Genomic DNA, 12,900 nt, shown 5'->3' with positions numbered 1-12,900 from the left:
TTCCGCTGGTTTTCTGACTGGCTTCCTTCCACGATCCTGCCCAGCTGCATCTGCCCTAAGGGGCCCAGGATGTCCATGGGGGGCTTCAATGGCCTTCTCCACCTTCATGTCAAATTCTTATCTTTCAGGAGAAAGCTGCTTTTTGATGTGAAAATACTGTGACCCTCACCAGGCAGCTTACCTGAAAGCACTGCTATCTTTCTTCTTGAAGAGTTGAGGAAAATTCCATTTGGAAAAGTAAACACCAAAAAAAAAAAAAAAACACTTTTATGCCCTACTTTTTTTTTTTTTTTTTTTTGAGATGGAGTTTCGCTCTTGTCACCCAGGCTAGAGTGCAGTGGCGCAATCTCCTCACACTGCAATCTCCACCTCCCAGGTTCAAGTGATTCTCCTGCCTCAGCCTCCCGAGTAGGTGGGATTACAGGTGCGTGCCACCAAACCCAGCTAATTTTTTTTATTTCTGTTTTTTGTATTTTTAGTAGAGATGGGGGTTTCACCATGTTGGCCAGGATGGTCTTGATCTTCTGACCTTATGATCCGCCTGCCTTAGACTCCCAAAGTGCTGGGATTACAGGCATGAGCCACTGCGCCCGGCCTATGCCCTACTTTTTATACTAAAACCAGAGTTTAGTCTCTACTCACTCATAAGGTGCCCTCCCTGCCCAAAGCTGGTGTGTGCCCTGTGATGGGCAGGCATGAAGATGATGGTGCCCCTACCATGTGCCACCCAAGGAAACAGGGAGGAGGAAGTTAAGAGGGAAAAAAAAGTTCCTTTTATTTGAGATCATGGCATAATTTGGGTGTCTGTGTACGCTGACAGCGTAACGTGGAGTTTAAACTCCAATTCAATTTCCAGCACGGAGTCCTGCAACCGCCTCTTTAAAACGCCTTTGGGGAGGAATGGTCAAAGGATTGGGAAACGCGTCCCCAGCCAGAGGGGAGTGAGGGCAGGGGAAGGCCATGGGAGGATGACAAGGTGGAAACAAGATGCCTGCCAGGAAGCAGTATCCTGGGCAGACGTTGAAAAGAGACGCTAGGTCGGCCGGGGGGGCTGCTGGCATCTGAAACCAGAGCTCTGCATGGAAGTCTTTGCTGGGGCGGGGACTCACGGGGTACTCCACGGGCAGAGCATGTAACAGGAGGGGACTCCTGTTAAATGGTGGCCTCGGAAGATAAAGCGGCTTGGCGAGATGACACTGAAACCCAGACATGCACAGGACGCTGCAGGGAAAGGGCTCCGGTGTGCAGCAGGCTTCTCCTGATGCAGTCACTGCGCCTCACACCATGGTCATGACCTTCAGGGCCGTCGGCTGGAACCTACGGATCTTCTTCTTCAGAGCCTTGGAGGCCTTAATACGGCACAGCTTGGGCACGGGGGACAGGAGTGGCCCCGAGCTGACCGGGACCTCCTGGGTCCAGGTCAGCTCCGTGTGCCCGGCCGCCACATAGCCCAGTGCCAGGTCACAGTCCCTGCTCTGGGCGCTGCCCTCCTCGTCGCTGCTGCTGGATTCATGATCTCCGAATCGGTTGGTGGTGTGGTCACTGGACTCCCCCTCGCTGGTCTCCGGGATGACTGAGGGGAACCTCGGGTCACACTCGGCCGAGTGCTTGGAGGGCTCTGAGTTGCTCCTGGTCTGGGCGTCCTGGCGGACCAGCAAGGGCCGGCCCCGGGCCTGTGGGCCACCTGCTCTTCTGGCCACTGGCCTGGGGGGCCCCAGGTTAGACTCGGGACAGCTGGCCAGGCGGGCCCGGGCTGAGATCTCCATGGTGGACTGCCAGCGGCGATGCTTCCTCCTGGCCACTGAGGTGAGCAGTGCTGCCTCAAAGGGGAACAGGGCTTGGGCTGAGGTCTGGTGGCCCTCCTGCGGGGCCACCGCCACGGGGACGAGGACAGGCATGGGGTAGAGGGTAGACTCGGAACAGGAGCGCCCGGGTGCCTCCCAGGCCAGGGCCGGCCTCCGCGGGAGCCCACCCCTCCCTGGGGACCAGTGGGCCGGGTCCCACTCCAGGGACGGCTGGGGGGCTGCATGGGCTCCCTCAGGCCTCTCCAGTAGAAGCGGCGGCTGCCTTGCAAACCTCAGCACCTTGTCCGTGGGCCTTCTCTTGATTTTTTCGGCCTTGCTCTTGGGGGGACCCATTTTCAGACTGGCAGCAAAGGACGGGTGGGCAAAGTGCCCAGAGGCCGGTGAGGGGCTCTTGTCCAGCATCCTGGATGGGGATATGACGTTGCCTCGTCCACAGTCCTGAGCTGGGGGTGTCTGCTGGGCCTTCAAGCTGGGAGAGGGCCACGCCATGGTCTCCCTGAGGACGCAGCTGTTCGAGGGCTTGGAGCCCTCCTCTGGAAGGTTGCCAGGGTGCTGGGGACCCTCAAGAGGCATGGATCCCTGCTGCTGGGGGCCCCTGCCGGCACCTCTGCTCTGAGCTGGCCCTCCTTCATCCTCCCTCCCTGGGGCGAAGACCAATAGTCGCCCTCCACCATCTGTACTCCAGCCACCCTGCCTCTGTGGGGATGGGGACGCTGCATGCCTTAGAGGTCCCTGTTCTCCCCCGCTACCCTTTGCTGGGGTCTCCCGGCCCCACAGATGCAGCAGCCTGTCGATATAGGCTCTGGCTCTGGCCGGACCAGCCTCGAGGACCGGCCCAGTCTGGATGGTGTTCAGACCTGCGGGGCCTAGGGGGGTCTTCCTGGGGTACGAGGGACCACCGCTCTGTGGGGTTTCCTTAGCCAGGGCAAACAGGGGGCTCTGCAGAGCCACGGCGTGCAAGGGGCTGGGGTACGGGTACATCTCCCTGCCGCCCTGGGACACCAGGTCTTGCCGATACTTGGGGTCTGGCATGTGCAGCGGGATGTCCACCCCCTGGCAGAGGAGCCCGAGGAGCTCAGCATCGGCGCTGGCTTTCTGGAGCCCCGTGTCTGCCAGCAGGGCTCTGTCAAGATCACCTAGGAACGAGAAAAATGAACAAACACGTGACACAGAGAGGATTTCGTGTGCTGTTGATTTCACTTCATGCATGAAATGCAGCCAGGAAGGAAGCGCTGCTCCTTCACTGCTTGGAGGAACTCCTGGGTCCCATGGGAGACGGCGACTCCAGTCACCGGGGTCCGCATCTAGGCACGGCGGGGCCCCATCTGCATCTAGACAGAGGGCGCAGGGCCCCGTCTGCATCTAGACACAGGGTGCGGGGCACTGTTTGTGCCTGCGGCACAGCCCCCTCAGCTCATTCTCATCCTTCCCCTTGAAGGAGGACGCATGGGGAGTAAGAGTCCTCAGTTCAGCGCCCTCATTTCCCTGAAGGTTTGGAGGCTGAAGAGGCCCCGCAGCGGTGGATGGAGCCTGGAGGGAGGCCAGAGGCATGAAGCTAGTCCCTGCAGATGCCCTGGAGGAAACCACGGGGCTTCTCGGTAAGAAAAGACCAAATGGTTGTTACTAAACCAGGCCTTGTATTAGAAATAAAACAAGGCCAAAAATGACATCTGTGCCTTTGGAGACAGTCTGAAGACAACTACAGCCCCTCCCGCGCCAGGGGGTGGGATCCAGGCATGAGCCCTGTTTTCTCCCCACCAGCGCCTTCAACCCCGCTCTCCCTGTAAACACCAGTGGATCTAGGGTTTTTGAAGGATTGTTTTTAAGCTTGCTGATGTCCATTTTAAATACAGGGAAAAGTGCTGTGTGTTAGAAGAGCCAGTGGTGATGCACATGGCCACGTTTGATTCCTGCCTCCATCCAAACCACCACAGGGCCCACGGAGGCCTTCCAGCATCCGTTAGAGCCTGGGGTGCGCCCATGTGGGGTCCCTGGCTCTGCCCTCAACAGCTGGGGACTGCACTCCGTCCTCCCCTGTGCCTGAGATGAGACCCCCACCTTCCCTGGCGGTTTCTTACCTGTAGACACCGGCCTGGGCCAGAATGTGCCCCACGGCTGGCCTGCATTCTCCATGCTGCCCCGGGGCCTGGTGCCCTCCTCGGTAGCCTGGGGTCTCCACGCTGGCACAGTAGTCTCATCAACCGACCGGGGCCTCCAGTCCCCCATGCTGGGCCTGGCCTTGGGGGCCTGGGCCATAGGCAACAAACTGCCCAGCGAGGGGGAGATGTGGTCACTGCAGACAGAGGCACAGGACGTGGACAGGGAGCAGGATCCACCGTCACTCATCTCGTAAAAGCCTGGACACAGCAGACAAGGCAGGTCAGTGACTCCCATCCAGAAGAGCCCAGGGACCCCTTTGCTCCTGAGCTTGTCACAGCACAGGGGGGCCCAGGGGAACCCCTGAGCTGAGGCTACCAGAGGCTGTGGGCCGTCGTCCACACGGCCGGCCTGGGAGAGTGTGGCTCAGGTGAAGATGTTCAGGATTATTCTCGGGGGCTGTCAGTGAGTTGATGAGAGCCCGCTCCACCCCCACTCAGCAGCACTGGCCCTCCCTTTTCCTGGCAAGTGGTCCCTTTAGTCCTGGGTGGTCGATGCCTGCCTAAGGGGTGGCCTCTTCCTCTGGATTTCAGCCTGTTTAGGACAGGCCCCTGGCCCCTGTCTCTCTCTCTTCCCTGGCGCCTGCCAAGTTGAGAAGGAGACCAGGCTGGGGAGGTGCTTCAGCCCCAGGCCTCCTGAGTCCAACAATGTCACTTAGACCACAGTGTGATTTTTGCAAATTAAAAAAATAAGAGCGAGGTAGCCAATTAATATATATGCCCTGAGAAAGGCTTCGGTGTCGCCTCCTGACTTTCAGATCGGCCTGATGAAGCGGCCGCCTCCCTGCACGGACACCGGGAGAGCAGTGGAACGGAATTTCAGCCCGAGAGGGACTGGCGGGACAGGCTTCACCTCTGCCTGGGCTGCATGCCTGCCCCTGTGTCCAGGAGGTCAGGGCACCCTGGTACCTGAGCTGGGCCTGCTGTCGCTGTCCAGGGCCTCCCCTGAGGCTGTGCCCACATCCAGCTGCAGCTTGCTGATCTGCAGGTCCAGCTGGTCCAGGTGGGTCTTCAGGCCGATGTCCTGCTGTCTCAGCCGGGACTGAGAAGGGAAAGAAGAGAAAGGGAACTATTGTACCTACGGAAACCAAAACTTAAGGCTCAAAGGGGTGAACCATGCATTGTGAATGTAATTTGAACTCCCCGAGTCCACACGAAACACATCTTCTAAATCTGGCTGCTGCGCCTGCTCATTCTGAAGCCATTTCCTTGCTCCACCGTCAGAAAAAGAAAGGTCTACTGACCCATTCCCCCCCCACACACACGCACACGGGTTTTCTCCAGTTCAGGCTGCTTCACTTATCCGCACTTTCCAAATTACATTTCTTTATAAGGATACAGTATACTACAGCTTATGAGACTGAAATCAGGATCAAAAGCAACACCTCCTTTTGGCAGACAGGAACTACCTGCACCGTCTATTTGGCTGCGTTTTTCAGCCAGCATAAGGGTTTACCCTCCTGTGGTAATGCTTTACGCATCTTGTGCCTGGGTGCGGTGGCGTCCTTTTACGCGGCCGCCTCTGGGCTCCTGGTGCCTGCAGAGCACAAACCTTTTGACTTTTCAAGAAGGTAAGAAAGTCCCTTGGAAAGAAAGAAAAGCTCCTCCTTCACTAATAAGTCCCTTCCCCTTCCCTGATAGAAGAAGTAACATTTTGAACTGTTACAGGCTTTGGCAGAGCTGCCAGGGGAGAAGGTTCTCAGCAAAACATGGAAACTGTCAGCTTTACCTGGAGTAAATGCAGTGTGAAAATCAGCCTTCAGGATCTTTTGTTTTGTTTTGTTTTGGAGACAGGGTCTTGCGCTGTTGCCCAGGCTGGAGTGCAGTGGTGCGATCACTGCTCACTGCAGCATCCACCTCCCCAGGCTCAGGTGATCCTCCCTCCTTAGCCTCCCAAGTCTCTGGGACTACAGGCATGCACCAACATGCCCTGCTAATTATGTATTTTTTGTAGAGATGGGGTCTTGCCATGTTGCCCAGGCTGGCCTCCAACTCCTAGGCTTAAGTGGTCTACCTGCCTTGGCCTCCCAAGGTGCTGGGATTACAGGCATGTGCCTGGCCAAGGGACTGTGTATTTAGAAGTTTCTATCACAGCCCTGCCCTGAGAGGCTGTGCCTTCTCCCGGCCTCAACTTCCCCAACTCTAAAAAGCTTATTATGAGCATGTGTGTGTGTTTTTCTTTCAATTCTAAAACATTTCTTGTTTTGATGAACAATCACGATTAAGGCAAATAATTAATGAATGTAATTATGTGGTTGGTTCTCTTAAGAAAATGATTAATTCTGGCTGGGCGCGGTGGCTCAAGCCTGTAATCCCAGCACTTTGGGAGGCCAAGACGGGTGGATCACGAGGTCAGGAGATCGAGACCATCCTGGCTAACACAGTGAAACCCCCGTCTCTACTAAAAAATACAAAAAACTAGCCGGGCGAGGTGGCGGGCGCCTGTAGTCCCAGCTACTCGGGAGGCTGAGGCAGGAGAATGGCGTGAACCCGGGAGGTGGAGCTTGCAGTGAGCTGAGATCCGGCTACTGCAGTCCAGCCTGGGCAACAGAGCCAGACTCCGTTTCAAAAAAAAAAAAGAAAATGATTAATTCTATTTCAAATTTTACGTGGGAAAGGAGCAGTTCCCCTGAGTCCCATAACCTGGGCCTCGGGGAATTACTTCAGTAATTTCCACAATATGAGAAATCATTACAAGACAGAGGCAGGTTGCAATGCTTTCCTGTTCTGATGAGAGAAAGACTTCTCCGATTTTCCAAACGCAAGTGCCCACTATCAGCATGGATGAGGGAATGGAGGCCGGGCTCGACCCAGCGCACAGCTTCTGTGCCAGGAGCAGACCTCCTCCTCCAGGACCCAACTCCGGGGCCTCCCAAAAACCTCCAAAGTTTGCACAGTGACAGAATCTGAAGCCATAATATTATCTGTGAATGTGAACATGGCAAAAACCAATCTTGAATTTAATCAAAACGTTATGCTTCCAGCATCACCCAGCTTCATGTAAACATACTGGTTTCTGACCCTGCACATTTTCACACAGGTAAACCGCTATCCAAGTGAACAGCACCACCAACCAAGCCTGCGCAGCACACACAGGCGGGCTCTCCCACACCAGTTATGCAAAGAGGAAGCCTGGATCCAAACAAAGGGGCCGGCGTGGATTCTCATAGCCCATGATTTTTCTTTTTCCTGTCGTAAAACAAAACCCAAGGTACCGACAGAAAATCAAGTTCCTTGGTGAGGCCACACCTCAACGTTTAAAAGGATCTATGTGCCTTCTCCTCTTCCAAATCACACTCTCCTGCACCCCAGCCAGCTTTGTCCTCCTCCTCCTCCAGCCCCCTTCCCGCCCCCGTGTCTGTGCTGGGTTAATTGCTTTGTGATTAATGTTTGGCCAGCCAGGCCTTCAGTTGCTGGTTTCTGATTAATGGTCTAGGGGCTGCAGGACGCACAGAGCTCTCAGGCACTCACAGGTTATTTATTACGTCCTCAGGTCCCCTCTGCGTCTGCAGGACTCCACCATTCAGGATTTACTCCCTGCCTGTAACCCTGACCACTGTCCCTAACCCCGACTGCTGTCCCTAACTTGGGGTTTGTATGACTGTGCTTTACATTAACTCTTTCTTAGGGTTAGACTTTGTGCTCACGTCACAAAATATATGCGGCCAGGCAGGAGGAAAGTCCACTGCAAGGCCAGCCCCAGAGTGTGATCTCCACGCATGTCCACGATTGGACTGACTCACTCCACAGCAGCAAGCGAGCCCTGGGTGGCCTCTGTGCCTACTTCCCTCTGCAAGCGTTCAGGCTAACTCCAGGCAACCTTGGCCAAAGTGTGCTCTGGGGGCATCTGTGCCAAAGCCCTGGGCCTGGGGAAGGGGCAGGAGGGCCTGGTATAAAGGCGCTCATACCAAGCCTCTCCAGGCAGTGGGATCAGCTGGGCATACCTGCAGACCCCAGGCTCCAGGCCCCACTCATTTCCTGAGACCCTACCCGGTAAGCCTGGAAACCTGCATTTTAACAAGCTTCCCAGGGACCACAAAAGTTCCTTATGACAACAAAAAGTTTGAGGACTTCTATTCCAGGGGGTGCTTTAAAAAAAAAAAAAAAAAGGCTAATCCCTTTCTTTGAAATGCATTCTTTATGCACTGCAAGAGAATGACCTGATTTCCACGTGCTGTGCCTTTTCCGTGTGCAAGTCAACAGTCCAGCCATCGCAACACCTGTATGGCACATGCGGAGGATCAACATGAAAAAGGCCTTACTGTTCAGGATACGGAGATGGGATCTGAAACACCTCCTTTCTATCCCTGAGAGCTAGAACGCACAAAGGAAACGTTCTATGCCTGAATGCCAAGGCTATGCCCTCCATTCTGGAGAGAGGTAAATGCTATTACCTAAGTTTAAAAGAGGCCTGTCAATCAACAGCAAAGGGGTCCCTGGTTCACAGACTGGACTCACGGATTAAAAAGCACCACCGAAGCCTTGCAGGTTTCTGGGGATGGCTGGCCCTAATGCGTGGCCTTGAGCAAGTTCTCACCCTGCCTCCCTTGGTTCCCCTGTGTGTTCACAAAGCAAGCACAGTCGGCCCAAGGAAAATGCCGGGCATCAAGTTTATGCTGCAGAATCAGACGTACAGCTTGCTCCTGCAGCATGGAATGTGGGAAGCTGCCAGGGAAAAGGAATCGTTGCAAGCTGCCACTTTTAGAACAAGTCACGACCAGCAATGTCAAGATGGGGAAATTCTTCCGGATAAGATTTCATTGCAGACTCCCGGAGCTCTTCTGCATCTCTCCCCTTGTGGAGACAGTACCCACTGGTGAAGGATGGGGTTTTTGGTCTACACGTGGGCTTCGAGTTCCAGGAAGTGGATGCAGTCTTTCTATCTAGGGCTTGTTGGGGAACCCAACCCTTATGAATATGGGAATGGCCGGCACTTCTTGGGAACGACAACCTTCCTCACAAACATACATGAGGACGCAGAGTGAACCCTCTCTGGATTGGCCACGCAGCAGCAAACCCACTTGGGTCGGAGGGCATGGGGATCTCATCAGCTTAGAAACTCAGAACAGGAAGATCCCAAATTCTGAAATCATTTTCCCTTTTGTTGCAGCAATAAAAGCCACTCATTTATTTATTCAACAGAATCCTACTAAGCACCGCCTACTGCACTCTCCTTTGTGACACAGCAATTAAAAAGGTGCAGCACATTGCGATAAGCCTTGAAGTGATGAGTGCTGCTATTTTCCTGACTGTTTAAATCCCTGGAAATGCCAACAATCATTCTCACCTGAGAATTCCCGTAGGCTAAAGCTGCTCAGGGCCTGATAAATGTTCTTCCTGCCTTCACACCTGAATGATGACCAATGGCCAGGTGAGCACCAGGGTGGGCGGAGGGGACCCTGAGTTAGGTGGGAGTTGCTGGAGTGTGTAACTGCTCCAGCAAGCAAGGCTTTTCATTGTATTCAACACTATAGAACTGCTATCACTTCTAATGTTTTTCCCTGTAAGAAAAATGTGAAAGTGTTAAGCCCTGGGCTGATGTCACACAAATTCAATTATTCTTCTCTTTTGATCACATAATCCATCCCGAGAACAAAGTTTCAAGACAAAGTCTGCATGTTCCTTCTGGTCCCCACATTAAAAAAATAATAATAAAATAAACAAAAAAACCTGTTTGATCTTCTCTTCCAAAAGGCTACTTGTAATTAGAGGCTGAGCACTTGCAAGTTTGATTTGTATATTTCTTAAGCCAAGTTAATCATCACCTGCACTCGCACCCCCTCGACGGAGCAGTTGAAGCCAGCATCTCAGCAGCACCCCCTTCCCATCACATGCGTCTAACACGTCTGTGGCTGTCGCGTGCTGAGCAGAAGCTGAGATTGTGTCTGGGTGCAAACACACAAATGACCTAAACACACGGTCAGGATTTGGTCACTGGGTGAGTAAACAAAGTCTGTACACCAGCTACTTTCCTCTCAGGAGGCATCAGGGGCAGAGTTGGGAGCCCAGGTTAATCCCACACAGTCTGCCACCTCCGTCTTCCACAAGGTCAGGAGATAACCGGGATCCTGGGAGGCATCCCAGACACTGGGATTCTTTAATCCAGAAGGGTTTGCTACTTTAACAACCTGGCTGAGCCAGCTAGGCTGACGGTCATGCCACAGCTTCACGTGGGCAACGTTCAGAGGCAGCAACTTTTAACAGGACAGACTTAAATTTCTAATGTAAAAGAAATTTCACTTAGTGTAATAGAGGTAACACGAGTAAACAGATATCTTTCTCTAGCCTTTTTAGTTTGTCTTTAAGAAAATACAGCAACTATGAAAACTCTTGTGCGTTGTTTCCAGTAAATTTTACAAAATCATACAATAACATAATAAGCAGAGGGGTAATGACTGGAGTTTCTTTCATTGTGTGAAAGGAGGGGTTCAGAGCGTCCAGGTAGTGCTGAGGAGGGCCCCTGGCAAGGAAATCAAAGAGTCTTTCCTCTGGATCAGAGGACACGCCTCTTCTTACAGGTCAGGTCACATTTTAAAGTTGAAGAGGCCTTTGTCAGCGACGTGCTTTCCCCCAATACTTTATTACAGCGACGCGACCTGTAAGAAACGTCAGCACATTCCTGAGGACAAGTCGGGGTGCGCTTTACCACGCGGACACTGTTGCCCCTAACCCAAGACGGCAGGGGGGACCTGGTACCCAGGGAAGTGATGCCAGGGTCCCGAGCCCACCTCCGCCCGGGGAAAGCCGGTCAGTACCCGTAGGTCAGAACAATGCTGTAACTAACCAACAGGGTGTCTCCCCCAAATCTGCCAGTTTCGGGATCCTGGCGTGGGTGGGCGCACATCCCCGCAGGGTGGAGCGCGGGCTGCAGCCCCGGGCAGTTTTCAGGGTCCTCATCTGTGTGCTTCACCTCTAGGCACCTGCGCGCGGGGCCTCCGCGTCCCCCTCCTTGGAGACCCAACTGCATTCCAATCAAATCCCAAAGTACGTCCCCTCCATCCATCAGACGCCCCCCTCCCACTAACACACAGTCTCGGCCGGCACCGGGAGGGAGCAGCGCCTGTGGCCCACAAACCCCGCAGCCCCGAGTCCCGGCGCCCGGTCCTTACCAGCTGTTCCTGCAGCGCGGCCAGCGCCGCCTCCAGCTGCTGCTCGGGGCCGTGGGGACCGTGGGGACCGCAGGGCGCGGCGGGCGCGGGCGGGGGCTGCAGGGCCAGGGCGCCCCGTACCCGCTCCTGCTGCGTGGCGCGCAGCCCCTGGAGCTCCTGCAGCCCCGCGAACGCCGCGCGCAACCTCGCGCCCAACCTACGGCGGTCCCAGCTCGCGGGCCCCGGGGGTCCGCCCGGCGTCCACATCTCCCGGGCAGGGTCCCGGCCTCCCGAACCCCACGAGCTGCGCCGGAGGCCCAGCGCGCGCGGATCCCGAGCTGTGTCGCGGGTCCTCCTGCGCCTCCTCTCTCCGCCCCTGGCTCCACAGGTCTCCAAGGTGGGCTGGAATCTGCGGCCGGTCGCTGAGGGCGGGGTCTGCACGCGCCCCGAGGTCACCGCGGCTGCCCCTGGGCCCGCCCCGCAGACCCCCCAGGGTCCCTCGCCGACTGCGGGCAGGGCGGGCGCACCCAGACCCCGGGGCCAGCTGAGCGCGTCCGTGACTTCAGCGGGGAGGGCCAGCCGGGAGGAGGAGCCCGGGGGAGAGGGGCAAGGAGGCGCAAGTGGAACAAAGGCGGAGAAAGGACTTGTTAAGGTTTTAAAATGTTTATAAAGATAAATTATTGGGACATTATCACATTGCAAGGACCGTGTTACCATTACAATCGCAGTAGAGATTTCAAAACCTTGCAGTTTGGAAACCGCACCTTGCTTTTTTTTTTTTTTTTTTTTTTCTTGCTCTGTCGCCCAGGCTGGAGTGCAGTGGCATGATCTCATCTCACTGCAACCTCCACCTCCCGGGTTCAAGCGATTCTTCTGCTTCAGCCTCCCGAGTAGATGGGACTACAGGCACGCACGACTATACTCGGCTAATTTTTGTATTTTCAGCACAGACGGAGTTTCACCATGTTGGCCAGGCTGCTCAGCTTGCTTTTTAAATTTTTAAAATAATAGCTTAAGATGCAGTTCACATACCATAAAACTCACATTATTTAAGGTGTACAGTTCCACAGTTTTTTAGTATATTAACGAAGTTGTGTTCACTACCCTCAAAAGAAACCCTGTTCTCATCGGTAGCTACCCCCATTCCCTCTCCCGCACCCCCACACATAGAACCACCACCCTGCGGTTTCTGGAAGTTCATGGAAATGGAGTCACACGCCAGGTGGTCTCTGTGGGGGCTCCTTTCGGTAGGTGTTTTCAAGGTGCGTCTGTGCTGCAGATTGCATTAGAACTTTATTCCTTTGTGTGTCTAAATAATATTCCACTGCATGGCAGTGCCAAATATTGTTTATCCATTCATCTGTTGATGACATGTGAGTTGTTCCATTTTTTAGCGATCATGAATAATGCTGCAAGGACATTCCTGTATGAGTTTTTGTGTGGCAATGTTTTCACTGTACCTAAGAGTGGAATGGCTGGATCGTAGGTGACTACTGTGCTTAACCTTGTGAGGAACTGCCAGACTGCTTCCCAAGTGGAATCCCACCAGCCAGTGGGGTATGAGGGTTCCATTTTCTCCGTGTGCACACCAACCTCTGTCTTTAGTCCAGCAGATGTGAAGTGGTATCTCCCTGTGGTTTTGATTTGTGTTTCCCTAATGGTTAAGGACGTTGAGCATCTTTTCATGTGCTTGTTGTATATTTCCTTTGGAGAACTGTCTATTCAGATCCTTGGCCCATTTTAAAATTTAGGTTGTGTTTTCGTTATTGAGATGTGAGTATTCAATATACAATTCCCTTATCAGACGTGATTTGCACTTCCCTTATGAAATACAAGATTGGCAAATAATTT

At 54.1% G+C, this 12,900-nt stretch overlaps 1 protein-coding gene across 2 annotated transcripts; it reads right to left on the bottom strand.

Moving 5' to 3' along the window:
- Window positions 1-750: 750 nt before the first annotated feature.
- On the bottom strand, window positions 751-11,635 carry DACT2 (dishevelled binding antagonist of beta catenin 2). Of its 2 annotated transcripts, XM_078001109.1 has the most exons (6): window positions 11,071-11,635; window positions 9,727-10,557; window positions 9,249-9,462; window positions 4,871-5,003; window positions 3,884-4,162; window positions 751-2,941 (listed from the first exon to the last, which is right to left on the bottom strand). In XM_078001109.1, exons 5-6 carry the CDS (start codon window positions 4,149-4,151, stop codon window positions 1,278-1,280), a joined length of 1,932 nt encoding a protein of 643 aa, XP_077857235.1. In that variant the 5' UTR covers window positions 4,152-4,162; window positions 4,871-5,003; window positions 9,249-9,462; window positions 9,727-10,557; window positions 11,071-11,635; the 3' UTR covers window positions 751-1,277. The 2 variants fall into 2 exon arrangements, with proteins under 2 accessions (XP_077857235.1, XP_001083736.3); XM_001083736.5 differs by lacking the exons at window positions 9,249-9,462; window positions 9,727-10,557.
- Between the last annotated feature and the right edge of the window lie 1,265 nt (window positions 11,636-12,900).

This window comes from Macaca mulatta, chromosome 4 (genome assembly GCF_049350105.2).
Source record: "Macaca mulatta isolate MMU2019108-1 chromosome 4, T2T-MMU8v2.0, whole genome shotgun sequence".
Taxonomy (NCBI): domain Eukaryota; kingdom Metazoa; phylum Chordata; class Mammalia; order Primates; family Cercopithecidae; genus Macaca; species Macaca mulatta.
Note: the sequence above shows the minus strand (reverse complement) of the source record. Positions and strands in the feature narration are given on the sequence as shown.